The sequence below is a fragment of the Monodon monoceros genome, unplaced genomic scaffold, assembly GCF_005190385.1.
Source record: "Monodon monoceros isolate NGI ecotype Baffin Bay Population unplaced genomic scaffold, NGI_Narwhal_1 Super_Scaffold_11, whole genome shotgun sequence".
NCBI classification, from domain to species: domain Eukaryota; kingdom Metazoa; phylum Chordata; class Mammalia; order Artiodactyla; family Monodontidae; genus Monodon; species Monodon monoceros.
In genome coordinates, this window is record NW_021703767.1 from 140,413,607 (window position 1) to 140,432,265 (window position 18,659).

Genomic DNA, 18,659 nt, shown 5'->3' on the forward strand with positions numbered 1-18,659 from the left:
GAGTTCTTCCAAGGGAAGGGACTGGGTAAGAAATCCTTGTCTGGAAAGGAGAGAACAATAGAATTGGGTGTCTTATGGAGGCAGGCTAGTGGCCAAAAGATTCTAGAAGCTTTAGTAATAGATTTTCAGTGATGTCTCCTTTCACAGACATCCTAAAGGGATGTTTGAAATGAATGGGCACTTCTCAAGGATCAGGCCTGGAAAGTGGGACTGGAAGACCTATTTCTGAGTCACTCCCATGACTCTTTACTTCTTGGACTGTGGGATGGTTTGCTGGGGAAAGCTGGATGGCATTTGGTTACGGGATTTAGCAAATGTGCTTGAGCAAGACGACAAGATAGGCGCATTTGTCCCCTTAAGCTTTCCTGGCGGGGTGGTGCATTTGACCTGGAGATATCTAGGTGGTGGTGGTGGTGATAATAAATGCCACAAAGATGGCGTTTATTGTTTAGTACTTGAGCTCCCAGTGTTCCAGCCGTGGTGCTAAGCATGTTGTTTCTTTTGACCCTTACATTAGTATCGAGATCGCTAATGGTCATGCCCGTTTCACAGACGAAAAAACTGAGTATTCAGAAAGGGAAGGCCACTTGCCCAAGGTCACAGCTGAAGAGGTAGAGCCACACTGGATCCCAGGTGGATGCAACCAGAGGCCTGTGCCCTCGGCCCCCCTGCTGCCTTTTAAGGGGTCAGCAGTGTGGATATGGTTTGGGGCGTTAGCAATGGCTGGTGCAGAGCTAACTGGAGTAGAGATGGATAGACTTTCCTGGTTTGGAGACACACGTTGTCCTCATTGTTTACCTGCTCCCTCTCCCCTCCAGCCTTTTCCGCATTTAAAAGGAAAAGATAAAAGCAAACAAAGATAAACAAAACAGAGCTTCATGGAAAGAATGAAGCAAGTAAAAAACAGGCAGGCTTTCCAACAAACAAATAGAAAGCTCCTCTGTCCTTTTGAGAAATCATCAAAAGCAATAAAACAAGGGCTGGGAATCAAGAGACAGGGAATCAAGAAGGACCAAAGGGGAGGGGCTCCTCCGGGGTCTCAGGAGAGAACCTCAGCCAGAAGACAAGGCCTCCGAGTCACTGGGATGCGGACACTGAAACCTTCCCTCCCTTGGGGAACTTGCAGGCTCTTCCTGACCTGTCAGCAAGCAGGAGGGGCTTGCTGTTCTCAGGGACCCACTCAGCACCTCTAAATATCCTCCTTCCCTGATTTGTAAAGGCTGCTTTGTGACGTAAAGGCCACCAGCCTTAAAGTGATGCTCTCTGCTTTCACGTTTCTGTTTACTCTTTCTGGAACTGAACACGGATTTTTTGGTAGCTCATATCATTTTGTTTTAAGCCCTTGTACCTTAAACATGCCTCATGGAATCATCACCCTGTCAATTCAGTCCCAAACAACAGGAAAACATTCTCCACGGGACCTCTTCATCTCTCAGATGCATTGTTAGTCACTGATTTATGCTACTTAGAATTTCTAGGGACAAACGTGTCTTCCTGGCTTAGATGCGTAAAGCCAAAAAGAAATAAAAAGTCCTATCAAATTTGCAGTGTGAGGGCTTCCCTGGTGGCGCAGTGGTTGGGAGTCTGCCTGCCGATGCAGGGGACACGGGTTCGTGCCCCGGTCCGGGAGGATCCCGCATGCCGCGGAGCGGCTGGGCCCGTGAGCCATGGCCGCTGAGCCTGCACGTCCGGAGCCTGTGCTCTGCAACGGGAGAGGCCACAACAGTGAGAGGCCCGCGTACCGCAAAAAAAAAAAAAAAAAAAAAAATTGCAGTGTGTGCAGAGGAGGGTGGTGAGGGGAGGCCAGAGCACTCAGGTGTATTGAGTGCCCACCAGAGACAATGACTGTATGCATATTACTCTGTGCCTTATTTATTTATTTATTTTTTTGACCTCTGCTGTTTCCCTGGGGACCACAGAACTTGTCACACAGGAGCACCCCCATAAATGTTGACTGATTTACTTAGATTCTCACTGCAGTGCTAGGATGCTTTCTGCCCCCGTTGGACAATAAGAAAATTAAGACTCCACGAGCTTAAGTGACTTGCTCAAATTCACAGGGTTAATAAGTGGCCAAGGGGGGATTTGGCCCCAAGGACACATGACTCCAACGTTCTTTTCACTATACCACACCAACTCCAGAAGCAACTAGAACAGGTGGGCAAAACAGAGCACTGTAGCCCTGTCTAAAGAGGCTGACAGTACCAGGAGGAGGTGCAGAGGACTGTCACAACTTTTTGAACACAAAGATGACTTTAATATAAAGACCAAGTCCTTGCTGAGCTCACTCACTTCCAGAATATTCTCATGCATTTGTACAGCCCTTTGTGACACAGACTCATATCAGAATCTGTGTCTCCCTGCTTCTTGGCCACACAGCTGGACTGCACTTCCCGGCCACCCTTGCAGTTGAGAATGAAAGCATTGGCCACCACCTCCAGGCCCCTCCTATAAAGCATCCCCATGCATCTTTTCATTTTCTTTCCTCCCTTCTCCTGTTGAATGGAGAGAATTCTGAAGTCCTAGAGGTGAGTGGGGATGGAAGAAGGAAGGAACCTGGGTTCCCAAAGGACCACAGGAACATTACCCACCAAGCAAGAACACGTGGCTTTGGATTTAACATGAGTCAGATGTAAAATTCTGTTGTATGAACTCACTGAGATTTTAGGGTTCATCTTGCTAAAGCTGAGAGCACTGTTTTACTAATGGGCCTTTGAGAATTGCAAATAGCTTTCTTATCTATGATATCATTCAATCCTTTACAAACGCAACAAGTCAACTGGAAGCTGAAAGAGTGAGAGGAATCATCTATGAGAACCATCAAACCATCTGTGTGGCCAGAAGCACATTCCTTTAAGTTCAGGGGCTTAGTTTCTCCACCTGTGATTTCAGGGTGCTGGGTCAGATGGTCTCTTGAGATTTCTTCTAATTCTAAACCTCTGTAAGTCTTTTTCGATGTCAAAAAATGTGTATTGGCGTGTTCAGACACTGATCTCTTGATACCGCGAGGCCCTCCAAGGCAAGGACTACTTCTCAGTTACCTTTATGTGCCTAGAATCCAATCTCTTAGACGCTCTAAGGTTAAATTTAATTAGAATTTTCTGTTGGAAAAAAACTCAAAGAATTTACGAATGTTCTGATTTATGCCAATGATTTCTTGATCCAGTTTGGAGCACAGGATTGAAATGCTCATGAATATTTTCATTATGCATTAATGAGTATGGTAGGCTATTTTACATTCGTTTACGTAGACGTAATCTTTGAAGAATGATTTTATAATAATACTGAAAGGCTTTTTTGATTAAAGGGAGTGCCAGCAGTAATTGGTATTCTGATGCCTTCATTTACAGTTTTATTTAGCTGAGTAATATAGGAGCATAATTCCTATTTAGAGTTGAGAAAATTGGAGTACAGAACATTCAGAGTTTTCTCATTCAAATGGCCCTTAACTTGAGGTTCATAAAAGTAGTATTGGGCGAACTAGGAACAATTTAAAAAGTTTGAAAAGGCCCAAGGGAAATTATACAACCATAGGAGACAGCCTGTGCCACTTTCATGAAAAATCTTATGCCTTCTGGTTCTTGAAAAATAAACACATTTTTTCTGTATATTTGTGTCGTATGGGAACATTGGTCATTTCATCCTGCTCATTGAAAATATCAGATTATATACGTTTTTGATGACTAAAAATAGGCAATGAATTCTATTACCCGAAAAGTGCAATTTGGCAGGTAAAATGTTTAAAAGCACAGGGAGGTTAAGGGTTAACAAGAGGGTGCTGGCAGAAAAATGGGAATCACAATTTGACGCTGTACAGGTAGAATGAGATCGAAGGAAAGGAAACCAGTGATTTTTTTTTTTTTTTTTTTGCGGTACGCGGGCCTCCCACTGCTGTGGCCTCTCCCGTTGCGGAGCACAGGCTCCGGACGCGCAGGCTCAGCGGCCATGGCTCACGGGCCCAGCCGCTCCGCGGCACGTGGGATCTTCCCGAACCGGGGCACGAACCCGTGTCCCCTGCATCGGCAGGCGGACTCTCAACCACTGCGCCACCAGGGAAGCCCCAGTGCTTTTTTTTTTTTTTAAACTTCTTTTTATTGGCAGCTGCAGGGGGATGTGGGTCCCCCTCCCATTTTCTGCTATCACCTCCCCTTCCTGTGATTACATGTTGCTCCATCCTACCTCCTGGGGCGTGTGGGCATCCAGAAAGATGCTGTGTGCTATGGGCCCTTTGCCTCGGCTGGTATAGGAACTTCGGCCCATGGAAAATGAAGTATTAATAATGCCAGCCAGTGTTTTAAGATGCTTATCTTATTAGGGACTGCAGAAAGGAAGAGATTGTATTAAAAAATTATCTACTTCCTTTTGCATGAATTGTTTGCTTCAAATGTTATGTTTAGATGACTCCATTAAAAATATCTTTCCATAAAATAATAAAGAATAACAAAGGTATTTCTTGGCTCTCACTTGTTAGAAAAAGAAAAGGCCTTAGGTGGTACAGAAAGTTCTTTTAAGAAATCCTAAATAGGAGGCGGAATTTGAATGGGACCCTAAAGAGAAGGCAGGAATTATGGGAGTGAGCAAAGCAAAGCAGGGAAAATGTAAGCTTACCTGCACAACAAACCTTTGAAAACCCTCAAACATTCACTTACATCTGTTTTCTTCCATTGTAGTGCAGTAATGCTATGGGCCATTTCTCACCATTAAACTGACAGTCACTAATGTCAAGTGCCTACCTGTGCCAGGTACTGCCTGAGGAGGGCTCTTCCAGGCTGAGTCTCAGTGGACCCTACCCTGTGTTAGAGGATTTATATCCATCCTCCATCCTCACCACATTCTTTGAGCAAAGTTCAGCATTTTCAGTGTCGGGAGTTTTAAAAGCTCCCTGAGTGAATCAAACGTGCAGTCCAGACTGAGAACCGTAGAACCATGGGGCTGTTCCCCAGACAGCTACATTCCCTTGAGGCTTAAAATGGTAGTCATTTAATTTATATGTTAAAAAAACCCTCTTGGGGGTGGGGGAGAAGTCCTCTCATAACCAAAAGCTCCATAGAACTCAAACTACTCACTAAAGAAGTATGGGGTGGCCTTCTGAGCTCAGTGTCCAACTCGATCATTTGCAAGAATTTGCAGGACAGAGAAATACGTTTCCTCATGGCAGCTCCATTCCTGCAATGAACAATGCTGCCCGTGGAGAGCATCCCTGAAGGACTTTATGATCATGTGATCTGGAGGGGCTCCTACCCTGACGGGCCTTTGAGGTAAATGAGATGCTGCAGTCCACCAGCCAGATGCGGACTGCAGGCGCTGTGGGCTTGTCATTCCTGGGTGAAAGTGACAAGGCACGCCAGGTAGTCAACCAGAGCAAAGCATCATGAATTACATCTCATTTTGTCCCGGTTCACCCTAGATTAACAGGTGATATTTTAGATGTCTTTTGTAGGTACTCAGAGGAAATGCCAGAATGGTAGAAATGTTAGAACGAATGTTGGAAAACAAACATTTGCTTAAACACATCCAATATGAAACAAAACAAAACAAAACTCCACTAGATGAGTGGTTTTTAAGCTTCCGTGTGTATCAGTCACCTGGAGAGCTAGTAAGGAACCCAGAAGCCCAGGTCCTTGTCATTCGGTAATACTGTAGAATAGAGCTGGTTTTGCCTTTTTTTGTAACCAAAATTTTCAGTGATTCTGATACCCCACCACGCAGTTTGAGAACAACTGCTCTTTTCTCAACACTCGGATGCACATTAGAATCACTTGAGGAGTTAAATAAAACAAAGACGCCAGAGGCTCCACTCTAGACCAGCTCGGCTGGCATCTCTCGGGTCGGGTGCAGGCATTGGTATTCTGAAAGAGCTCCCGAGGGGACCTGGACGGGCAACCTGGCCTGAGAACCACTGTGTCCAGATGGTGGTTCTCAGACTGGCTTGTGCTTCAGAAGCACCTGGACAGTTTTAAAAGAATACTGAGTCTTGGGTCCACACCCAGAGATTCTGAGTTAGCTGGTCTGGGGTGCCATGGGCACTGGGATTTTACAAAGCTCCCAGGGTGACTGGAACGTGCAGGCAAATCAGAGCAGAACAAGGGTAGGTCCTCCCCCAGAAAGGAAGTCTGCTGAATCCAGCTTCCTTGGAGATTCGTTATATACACACTGCTGAGCAAAAAAGACTAAGAGCTTCAGTTAAGAACGTAAGTCCTCAGTAACGTAATGTAAACCCCACTGCTAGCTTATCTTTTGTTCCTCCTTTGGTATTGTTTCTTTAATACCAAAAAGAAAATGGTGGGCAATCAAAAGTTCTGTAAGATTGGACCTCTGGAAGGTTGTACGGTGAGAAAAATGTTTTTTAAAGCGACTCTGTATAGCAGCATTTTAAAGAGATACTTAGAAAGCAATGGTGGGACTTCCCTGGTGGTCAAATGGTTAAGACTCTGCACTTCCACTGCAGGGGGCTCGGGTTCCATCCCTGTTCGGGGAACTAAGATCCCACATGCCACGTGGCATGGCCCCCCAAAAGAGAAAAAGCAATGGTGATGGGAATGTAATAGAAATAAAATTGAAAAGAAAAAAAAAAGAAAAAAGAAAAAGAAAACGAGACCTGATCACTATTTAAAGTCAGTTTCCAGGCTTCCCTGGTGGCGCAGTGGTTGAGAGTCTGCCTGCCGATGCAGGGGACACGGGTTCGTGCCCCGGTCTGGGGAGATCCCACATGCCGCGGAGTGGCTTGGCCCGTGAGCCATGGCCGCTGAGCCTGTGCTCCGCAACGGGAGAGGCCACAACAGTGAGAGGCCCGTGTACCGCAAAAAAATAAAATAAAGTCAGTTTCCCATGCTTTGGAAACAGTGTCCGAACACTTAACTGTCCACCTTGGTGACTATGGGCAGGTCACTTCACCGTGCTCGCCTTTGCCTCCTGATGTGTGAAGTGTGAGGGTCAGAGAAAACGTCTCTCAGCTCAGCATCAGCACCATGATGGGATGCACCTGCATCCTACAGGCTGGGGAGCTGGATGTCCACACTAGTTTCCCTTCTACAGCACAGAAAACTCCAGAGCGAGAATGTCATGATGGCCAAGATGTAAAAGAAAAGCCAAGGGAGGTAAAGCACGAGCCCGGGACTGTCAGTTGCGGGTTGGGGACAGGTGGAGGTGGCGCAGAGAAGAAACTCTTGGCTCACTGCAAACGCAATACCATCACATGTTCATCAGGGACTAAATTCCTGTTGGGAAAAATGACTTTCAGTTCTTTTGAAGGACCTTGGGTGAACAGAGAGGAAGATCTGTCCTGACATAACAGAACCTGTCAGGTTAGGGTTGACATTTGTGACTGTTAACACAAGCCGAATAGGGAGGTGTGGGCAATTCTTGGTTACAGGGGGCTCAACAGAGTGGAGATGGTGGATACTGAGGAGTGATGGTGGTGGTGGTGGTGGTGACAGAAGTGATGCTGGTGACAATGGAGGTGGGGAGGGGCAGGGAGTGGGGCCCCGGGTGGGGGTCCAGGAGAGGCCAAATATTGTAAAGGGTGGCTTCTGGGGGGATACAGGGGCTGTTGATAAGGAAATACATTTCTTTATTTTATACAGCAGGTTCTTATTAGTTCTCTATTTTATACATGTTAGTGTATATATGTCAATCCCAATCTCCCCATTCATCCCCCCAGCCCCGCTTTCCCCCCTTGGTGTCCATACGTTTGTTCTCTACACCTGTGTCTCTATTTCTGCCCTGCAAACCGGTTCATCTGCGCCATTTTTCCAGATTCCACATATATACATTAATGTATGATATTTGTTTTTCTCTTTCGGATTTACTTCACTCTGTATGACAATTTTTTTCTTCACTCTCGTGTTCCCACCTTTCACTCTATAAAGCCCTGTTTTTCCTTTCAAACTTTAAAAAAAATTAATTAGTTAATTAATTAATTTATGGCTTCATTGGGTCTTTGTTGCTGCGCGCGGGCTTTCTCTAGTTGCGGCTAGCGGGGGCTACTCTTCGTTGAGGTGCGTGGGCTTCTCACTGCGGTTGCTCCTTGTTGCAGAGCACGGGCTCTAGGCACGTGGGCTCAGTAGTTGTGGCTCGCGGGCTCTAGAGCAGGCTCAGTAGTTGTGGTGCATGAGCTTAGTTGCTCCGTAGCATGTGGGATCTTCCCGGACCAGGGCTCGAACCCGTGTCCCCTGCATTGGCAGGTGGACCCTTAACCACTGTGCCACCAGGGAAGTCCCAAAGCCCTGGTTTTATTTTTGTTTGTTTGTTTTGTTTTTGACATGTCACCTTCCTGGCCACCTGGCTGCACCTCAGATTTGGAAAGTGAAGTTGGTCTAGAAGCAAATGTCTTCACGTCCCCAGGAGTTTTGAGGGAAGATTTTCACGAATCTGGCTGAATTTGGTGAGATATCATGAATTTGGTCTTTTTCCGAAAGCCCCATGTTTTTCAGTAGGAAGTTTCTCTTCCGGGAGAAGTTCAGGAAGTTAATGAGGTGAGGGATGGGAGAGGGACAGAGACAGAGTCCAGAAGGCCAGCTCTTCCTTAGGTAGATGATGTTGCCAGGTCTGGCTTCCTTTACCCATTCATATTGTAGAAAGTATCACTGTTCCTTCTGTATTTGCTTTCGTGTTAAAGAAAAGGGTGATGTGTTAGCTGCACAGAAATTCTCTTTTTTTTGTGTGTGGTTTTCTTGATTTTCCCCTGTATGGTGGACACTGGAGGAAATCTTGAACTGAGATGCTGGTCTGCTCTCTTCCCCAGACCGGACCCCGTTCAGGGACTTTCACTCTTCTAATTTGTGTGCGATGGGGGAAAATGGACAATGATAAGCAATTATGGTTCTCCCTTCCTTTGCTTTCTAAGATGAGTTCCTTAGAAAGGAAGATCTGTTTATTTTGCTGAGCAGAGCCTTACAGGGGGATGCAGACGGGAGAGACAGAGCGACGGGCCACCACCTCCAAGGGGAATGAACAGGTGGAGAAGGGGAGGGAGGAGGGAGGGGCACAGGGCGGGGCTCCTGACAGGAGTGGGCGGGGTCTGCAGCCCCCAGAGCCAGGAGGGGACCTGGGGTTTCTGCAGTTACCTCAGGAGTGATGGGGAGTGATGGGGAGAGACGTCTAGCGAGGAATTTAAAGGTCCTCTGTGTGATTTGTCTGCAGCAGCCTTCCTCTCGGCCTCAAGGCATTTGGGGGAAGCCTGGCCTTTCCTTTCTAGCTGACTTGCAGCGAGATTTTGGTTACTTTGAGAAGTGGCACCATGCAGAGGAGGGAGCAAAGAGGCCCCCATTGCTTCAGGTGGTTAGATACCCAAGAAATAAAAGCCAAGTTCCCTTCTGTGATTGGCTCCACCAACAGTAGAGCTAGCTCTTTGGGCAAGTCGGTATTTTTCTTTCTCCAAAACTATTTGTGGCCACACTGTAATATGCATAGCTGGCTCTATGGAATCCAAGGCCACATTTTATTTTTGGCCACAACTGGGGAAACAGGAATTCGGAACAAAGTGAAATAAGCCTCCAGATGCCTTTTCAGAGTAATTATGCCAGGAGTATATAAATCAACGATCCAAGCTCCTGGTTTCTGGAGCAACGTGGGGAAAGGGAGCAGAGCCACATCTGGCTTCTGTGTTATGTCCCTTGCCAGGTGACCAGTACACAGACCTGGGCGTGGCTTTCCTGACTTTGGCAGGAGGGAAGGAAGGACAGCCAGCACTGTCGGGTTTCCCCTCCCTTCCCCCCCAGGCTAGGGCAAGGGTACCATGGGGGTGTCTGTCGTTGGTGCAGAAAAGGTGTTTGTTGAGACAACCTTCCTTCTTAACTAGTCATCCCTGTGTCTAAGTGAAAAGAACTACGTGTTGGCACAGAAGTGTTAACTCATCCCAAGGACCCACTGAGCCCCGTTCTCAGCTGGAAAACAAAGACAGGAATTCTAAAATGACATCTCCAGAGAGCTCACTATATCTAAATTAAAAATTTCTGTATGTCAAGAATGCCATAGCATCATGTTCACAAGCTTATCTGTAAATGGTACCAAATAAAAATTATATACGTAGAGATAGAAAGAGAGAGGGGAAGAATTAAGCAAATGTGATAAAAGGTCAACATTTGAGGACTTTGGGTATTCTTTGAACTCATCTTGCAACCTTTCTGTTAGTATGGAATTACTTCAAGAGAAGAAAAATTTTTAAAAAGGTCAAATATTGCTATAAACAAGAAGGAGAGATGTATACTAAAATGGGAAAAAGTTTGTAACATTTATGATAGTGAGTTAAATCCTGAATATATGAATCATAAGAAAAAGACTAATAAGTACAGTAGAAAAGTTCATTGCACAGGTAAGTTACAAAGAAGACATTTAAGTTGCCAACTGTGTGTGTGTGTGTGTGTCTGTGTAGTCAAATCTATTATCAATAAGAAAAATGTAAAGTTTTGAAAAACTTTGATAAAAACTGTGATAAAACTTTGCCTAATTAATTGCCTTTCTCAAAATTAAACTACTACAAAACTCCAAAGTTAGAGGATATGTGATAAAATGGACACTACAGTGCTGGTTGGTCCAGGAACCTGGTTACGATTTGGCAACAGAAAAGGTTTTGAAAGATGTTCAGTCCCTTTGACCCAGTATTTTTGTTTTTTTTTTACTTCGTAGAATTTATCCTGAGGAAATAATCAGAGAGGTGTCACATTATGTACACTGTGGTTCATTATAACATTATTTATGATAATAGTATACTAAAAGCCTAACACGGGTTTGATGGGTCACTAAGTAGCTGTGAACAGAATCCCATTTTAGAAGAACATTTTTGATGGGAAATGCTAACAACACGCAAGCCGTTAACATTCATTATCTCTTTTTTTTTTTTTTTTGCGGTAGGCGGGCCTCTCACTGTTGTGGCCTCTCCCGTTGCGGAGCACAGGCTCCGGACGCACAGGCTCAGCGGCCATGGCTCACGGGCCCAGCCGCTCCACGGCATGTGGGATCTTCCCGGACCGGGGCACGAACCCGTGTCCCCTGCATCGGCAGGCGGACTCTCAAGCACTGCGCCACCAGGGAAGCCCAACATTCATTATCTTTGAGTGGCGTCATTATCTGGCTGTGAGCAAGCTCTGGCCTCGTGAGGAGATATTCTCCATAGGTTGTAGAACAAGAGCACAACTGTGGTTCTATCTCTAAAGGAAGGAAGGCAGCGGTCATAAGGAGGGGTTGGAAAGCCTCAGGAACACTAGGAAGGCCACCTTTGAAAATGACATGGGCTTTACAATAAAACACGAGCTTCCCCAGCTTAGGTGATTTGTTTGACTGAAAAACCTATACATTAGGATTATCCCAAAACACACAAAAAAACTTTCTCCAGGGTGCCCTTTTTCTCTACACCCAGCCTTCAATGTACCCATGCCCGACTTTATGAAAATGTGATTTACAAATGTTCACATCTGAGGTGCGACCTAATCTTCAAAGTAGAGGGAGAATTTCTCACTTTCTCCTTTAACTGACAAGGAAGTCAACCTCTAGAGACATTAGGTGGCTTGCTTTGTTATTATCTTGAATACGTAATAAATTGCTTCTACAAATAATGAGAAAACTATAAAACCCGCAACGGGCAATTGGACACTATATATGAACAAGCAAGGAAGTTACGGACGAAGAAAAAAAATACAAGTGGCCAACAGACATGCAAAACAATTTCAACCTCAGGTGTAGTGAGAAATGTAAATTTCATCATGCTTAACAAATCAGGACAAGGGGCTTTGATACAAAGCATCTAAATCAGATTCTTCTATATTGTTCAGAGTGGGGCATGTGCCCCCATCTACTGCCTTTTCTGTGGCCTCCAACCTCCCACCTATACAAGACGTAGGGAAGGGTAAAGAACCCTCCCCGTCATGACCTCCTACCACCAACGACAAATTTGCTTTCTTTCCTTTTTGAAAAAAGGAATGAAAATGGGTCATTTGTAGAGACGTAGGTGGACCTAGAGCCTGTCATACAGGGTGAAGTAAGTCAGAAAGAGAAAAACAAATACCGTATATTAACGCATATATGTGGAATCTAGAAAAATGGTACAGATGAACCAATTTGCAGGGCAGGAATAGAGACGCAGATGTAGAAAATGGACGTGTGGACACAGGGAGGGCCGGGGGTGGTGGGATGAATTGGGAGATTAGGATTGACATATGTACACTACCACGTGTAAAACAGATAGCTAGTGGGAACCTGCTGTATAGCACAGGGAGATCAGCTCGGTGCTCTGTGGTGACCTAGATGGGTGGGCCGGGGGGGAGGGGAAGGGAGGAAGATCCAAGAGGGAGGGGATATATGTATACAAACAGTTGATTCCCTTCGTTGTACAGCAGAAACTAACATAACATTGTAAAAGAACTATACCGCCATTAAAAAAAATGAAGAAACAAACACACACACGAAACAAGCACGCAAACAACCTGAGGATCACACAGTGAAAACACTGGGACACCTACAGAGCGCTCCAGTCTTTCCCATCATGCAGACACTCCTCCCCTTGCCCCTGGGACACACTGAACATAATGCCTTGAGCGAGAAAAAGGAGAAGGCAAAGGTCGCAGCTGGGAAGTTAGATGAACAAGCAGGTCACAGAGAAGAGGCGCAGGTCACACTGCTGAGTTAGGTCTATGTTATTCACATGGCAGGTTCATCCCAGGGGTGACTTTATGTCGTATCCTAACTCCCTAGAACCAGGTCAGGGTCAGTGTAATAGAGCCCTGTTTCTGCCTCTCCAGGCACATTTAGAGGGGTCCGAGTTCTTAGTTCCCTTTTCAGTCAAGGCTAAAAGCCTCTCATTTGGGTATTTAAAATTCTAGGTATTCATATCTTAGAACAAACTCCCCTATGCAACGAATCATGATTTTCTGCAAAGTGGAGCTCATTATAATGGCATAAATGTTAGCAGAGTCCCCCAAAGATTCCCTAGGAAGCCGTGCTTAATCCCAACCAATAAAATACGGTATCAAGGCACTTCCTTCCTTTCCTCTAAGAATCAGTATTTTCGGTGAGCGATTTCATACAATCCTAATGTCAAATTAGGTTAAGGTAGAGCAACGAGAACATTTTAGCAGGACTTGACTCCACTGCAGTGGATATTAAATAGCCCCAGAAAATAAACCATTCTCCATTTGAGTTAGTGCAAAATACAGAAATTTCATAAGTGGCTGAAGGCGTTTTTTTAATCTGAAAATGCTTGTCTGCTGGGTTTTGGCAAAACGCATTCAATGTTCTTACTCCTGTTCGTTTAAAAATTGGTTTTCTTTTCATAAAGGTTAATTGATTTCCTGTATTGCATAACAGTAATAGTACCCATTACGTGTTTCAAAAAGAAAATATGCATATTTGCATATTATGTGTTTCAAAAAGAAAATATGCATATTTGCCCTTTAAGTTATGCTTTTAAAGCAAGCACTTAGTTCTGATGACTTACAGCTTTATTATGGTCTCCTTTTAGGTTTCTTAAAATAAACATGCAGCTTGAGACCATAGGAAAAGACAGAGGGAAAAGGACACTGTTTTATTTCATCCACAAACAAGGGAGTCTAAAGCAATGATTTTCTCAGCTGAGCCCATTAACATAGACTGAGCATATGCATGTGTGGAGTAGATTTCTTTTGAAAATAGAATTGCTGTTAGTTTCTATGCTATGAAGCAAATGCTGGGAAGCAAAAGCATCCTCCTACACGGGGAGGAGGGGCAGCTGGTTCCAGCCCAGCCCACAGGGAAAGCATCCCGCATCCGCAGATGGGCTGAAAGCTGGCTTAATACAGAACCATCTTAGAGTGAGCCTGGATTTCTAGCTCTGTCCTGGAGATGAGCTGATTTGGCCTGGGGATTCTGCCCAACAATAAGGCTATCCTGACCCCTAGAATAAGAGTCAGCGAACTACAGTCCTCGGGCCAAAGCTGGCCTGCTGCCTGTTTTGTAAATAAAGTTTTATTGAGATACAGCCACGCCTATTTGTTTATGTATGGTCCATGGCTTTCCATGCTACAATGGTCAAGTTGGCAGTGACACAGAAATGGGGGAGGGTGTGTTTTGGTGCCTGTCACTGAGAAATAAGATGGGAAGATAAGATGGGATTCCGAGGCTATCCTACAGGTGTGAATCATTCCAGTTTGTTCAGGTGCTCTATCTTTTTGCTGCACCAGGAACTCGAGTATCAATGGGTCGAGAGACAGGGCAGTGATTCTGGGGGATGTAAGGTTATGGTCATTACGTTAAGGCTTGTAAACTTGCAGAAGGCTGAGGTCTATGGGTACCTGCCCTGCTGCCATGGTAACCAAACGACAGTCCTAGGCTTGGGGTTGGGCTGGAAGGTGTGGTTATAAACTGAGAGCCCACGGTTGATGCTAGTCAGAAGACGTATTTTGACTGGCCCATGAATCCTTGATATTTTTATATGTTAATTGCTTGCATTTAGAAATGGGGATATTTTGGGGAATTCCCTGGCAGTCCAGTGGTTAGGACTCTGTGCTTCCACTGCAGAGCGCAAGGGGTTGATCCCTAGTCAGGGAACTAAGATCCCGCATGCCGTGCAGCGCGGCCCCCCAAAAAACCAAATAGAAATGGGGATATTTCATTCCAAATCTGGCTTCCAGCTTCTCTTGAAAATTTGAGATCTCTGGACACACTGGGTTCCCTCCCTGCTTGCTGCCTGGTTCTCCTGTCTGGTTTGTTTTTCCTGACAGCCAGCTGTCTGGGGCATGGGCGTTACCCATCTGGCCCCTGGGGCCTGTGAGTTTGTAATCCCAGCTCTGTGCGTTGAACAGAGAATCGTGCTATTGCAACCTTCTGTTCCTCGGGGGCATTCTGTCTCGCCTCTGTCCCTTGCTTTCTAGCTCACTTTAGCTTATGTGCTCTCATCATATTCCATTCTGACTCTGCTGCTGAATATTCCATCAGGAAGATGTCTGAACTCAGTGGCCACTGAGTACCTAGAGCCATTTCTTATACTGATCTGAATGAATGTGGCAGGCAAAAGTATTGCGTGTGAGAGGGTAACCTTGGGAAGGCTGGAAACTAGGATTTCACTGTGAATTATCATTTCCTCCCATCATGTTCCTGGTGATGATGCATCTCAAGGCTTCCGAAAAAGCTGGAAGCACATTTGTTGGGATGTAGTCACAGGATATATTTGCATTTCCACCACCACCACCCCCCCAACAGAAATCTTTAGTAAAAGGCGAAAGATTTATACGAGCTGAAAAGAAACCAGAGTATGGATATATTTGCATTTAATAACAATCATTGGCTGGGAAATAACTGTCGCTAAGACTCTTAGGTTGGTCTTTTAGGAAGCCTATATTTCTCTTTGGGTGGAACAAAAATGGAAACACACAAAGTAAAGAAAATAAAACAGATACCTGTCATACTGTTGGGAGTCATGGGTTAGTAATCATTCCGGACCCTTTTTTTCACTGACATCTCCTATAGAGAAAAAGACAAGAAAAATACCATGGGTTATAACCTGCATTTTCCATAAGGTTTTGTTCCAAACAACATCACATGCATTAATTAGCTGGAGGTGATTTGTTACTTTCAACTCAGGGCAAGTGAAGCAGAGGTGGGCTGTGTGATACACATAAGTTTACAAGACCTTTTAATTTTCACCTCAGGGTTCCTCCTATAAACATGTCTTTATAATAATATTTTTTTCGAGGTCACATGTCTATTTTCCATCTCAAGTTTTTTAAGAAAGCACCAGCCGAGTGACTTGCTGTCTTTCCCAAGAGCGGCTGAGATGCGTTAGCATCCTCAATCCAGATCCTTGCTTCTCCAAGTGTGGTCTGCGGACCAGCAGCCTCAGCATCACTGGGAGCTTGCTAGAAATAGAAAATTTGGGTCCTATGTCAAACCCGCTCCATCAAATCTGCACTTGGACGAGATGCAACTGCAGATGACTGATGGACACTTTGAAGTCTTAGACACACCGCTCTGGAGAATGGGATCCATATTCACATCTTATGTGTGACTTTTCCTTGGTCAGTGCCGAGTCCCTTCTCATCACTGTATCAGTGAGATCCGAGAGCAGCAGACAGACCTGGCCTCATACGGCGCTGGGGATGGAGACTCGGTGGGGGTCAGAGACCAGAGGCACCGACGGAGGGCAGAGTGTTGAAGGCCACACGTAGATGAGGACCCAGATGGCTGCTGAACGCGGGTCAGAGTCCTTCTGCGTGTCGCTGGGGACAGATCAGGACGAGGTTTCTTTTTCCAGAAGGGTTTCTGTATCCAGCAGTAGATAACGTAGCACGGTGGCTCTGGCCTTGTACTGGAGACCTAGGCATGGGTCAGAGGGCCCGTGCTGTCATGGACTCGCCGTGGGATCGTGATTTCTTCACGTGCAAAATGAGGAAGATAATCCTTGCGTTACCTGCTTCACATGGCTGATGATTCTGAGGTGTGAAGAGGATGTGAATGAAAGTGCTGGGTAAACACAATCCATTGGATGAGGGAGGGAACGTCCTGATGCTAATAACTGATCGGAGAAGAGGAAGCACGTGGATTGTGTTTACAATGTGGGTTGATATATGCGTCCATTCCCTCTCTGTCTCCACATCGAATCCTGCAGCACTGAATTCATACCTTGATGGTCACACCTTGGTCATCACATGTGGTCGCCACATGTTTCCAAGGCTGCCTTTCTCACGAGACTGTAACCTCTTTGTGGCAGGGACTACGTCTTGGTCATTTTTATATCTTCCACATGAGCAGAGCATCCGATACAAAATAGGCCCTCAAGAAATATATGCGGGGCTTCCCTGGTGGCGCAGGGGATGAGAACCTGCCTGCCAATGCAGGGGATATGGGTTCGAGCCCTGGTCCGGGAAGATCCCACATGCTGCGGAGCAACTAAGCCCGTGTGCCACAACTACTGAGCCTGCGCTCTAGAGCCCGCGTGCCACAACTACTGAGCCCACGAGCCACAACTACTGAAGCCCGTGCACCTAGAGCCTGTGCTCCGCAACAAGAGAAGCCACCGCAATGAGAAGCCCGCACACCGCAACGAAGACCCAACGCAGCCAAAAATAAATAAAAAAACACTAAAAAAGAAATATATGCTCTGAATAAGTGAATAAAATAAAATCAATGAAAGTTGAATCTCATGGTATGAGATTGCTGAACTGGCATCTGGTAGAAGAGATGAGGATTAATTACTAGGAAAATGCGTTCTTGCTACTGATGAACATTTCAAGGGTCACCAGCCACAAGCCCTCTGTTCTGTCCCCTTCAACTGTGCAGCTGGGTTGTGAGAGAGAGAATCAGGTTATGAGACCCCCTAAAGGGAGAGTGTGGATCACACCTGTAGTACTGACTGTCTAGACCTCTCGTTCTTAGAAACTGAGCTGCCATTAACTCCCCTCCCGTCCTGTGGACACGGCCTCATCCTCCTGGGATGCTGCTCCCGAATATTCTGGAGTGGACAAGGAACTTGGCTCCGGCTGGGCCAACCACAGTGCTCCACCTTTGGCCACGGTGGGCCAAGACCTGGGAGGGGCTGACATGGTGCCTTTTTTGGGGTAGGTTACGTATTCCAGCTCTGGTGGCAGAATTGATCAGAAACTAGAACTCTCAAACTGTCTGACACCATGCCTTTTAGCCACACGGCCAAAGCTGGTCTGCAGGTGAGACAGAGGATGCACCTGACATTCACGGAGAACTCGGGGTGACGAGAGAATGCTGTGGTCTCAGAGCCCTGCTTTCAGCTCTCCCTGAGGCCCAGCTGTGTCCCTGCGGCCCCCTCAACCCTTCCTGAGCAAGACGGTGCCCACGTCCGCGGAAGCCAGGTCCAGGCAGGTTTCTGCCCCTTGCAACCAGAGGAATCCTGACTGACAATACCGACATTCAAACACAGCATGAATACGAATGTGGCAAAAGTGTTTCGTGTCCTTTTTATCCTAGTTATGTTCTTGCTACACCAACACTTAAAAAATATCTTTGTTTTCAAATTTTCAATTGAACAGGCATCAGAACTGCAGAAGTATTGTGTGTGAAGCAGAAAGTATCCAGAAAGAGGAAAAACATCTCATTAAGGCTTAAAAAATATTGTTACCACCACGAAATTTAGTACTGATTTTGGTATTTAGTACTGTTTTTCTTCTACTGTAGGAAAGTACTAAAGTACTATCTATAGTAATTTAGTATCACTACACTATACTAAACTGTTACCATTACTATAGCATCAATAGTATATTCCTGTCCCTATTCCTATAGCACTTTAGTATTAGTACACTATACTAAAGTGTTACCATTACTATGGCCTTAATAGTATACTCCCATCCCTATTCCTATAGCACTTTAGTATTAGTACACTATACTAAAGTGTTACCATTACTATGGCCTTAATAGTATACTCCCATCCCTATTCCTATAGCACTTTAGTATTAGTACACTGTACTAAACTGTTACCATTACTATAGCATAAATAGTATATTCCCATTCCTATTTCTATAGCACTTTAGTATTAGTCCACTATGCTAGACTGTTACCATTACTATGGCATTAATAGTACATTCCCATTCCTATAGCATTTTAGTATTAGTCCACTATACTAAACTGTTACCATTACTATAGCATTAATAGTATATTCCCATTCCTCTTTCTATAGCACTTTAGTATTAGTACACTATACTAAACTGTTACCATTACTATAGCAT

General features: G+C 45.3%; 1 protein-coding gene and 1 non-coding gene across 5 annotated transcripts in view; both read right to left on the reverse strand.

The window, feature by feature from the left end:
- THRB (thyroid hormone receptor beta) overlaps positions 1–18,659 on the reverse strand; it is a 394,175-nt gene that overhangs the window by 92,460 nt on the left and 283,056 nt on the right. For all 4 annotated transcript variants that reach the window (XM_029213969.1, XM_029213970.1, XM_029213972.1 and 1 more), the window contains one exon: positions 15,366–15,429. In XM_029213969.1, coding sequence (XP_029069802.1) covers positions 15,366–15,387 — 22 coding nt within the window. In that variant the 5' untranslated portion in view covers positions 15,388–15,429. The remainder of the gene's footprint in view (positions 1–15,365; positions 15,430–18,659) is intronic.
- LOC114891381 lies at positions 15,104–15,222 on the reverse strand. The gene has a single exon (XR_003792488.1). It is a non-coding gene; the product is annotated as a U5 spliceosomal RNA (small nuclear RNA).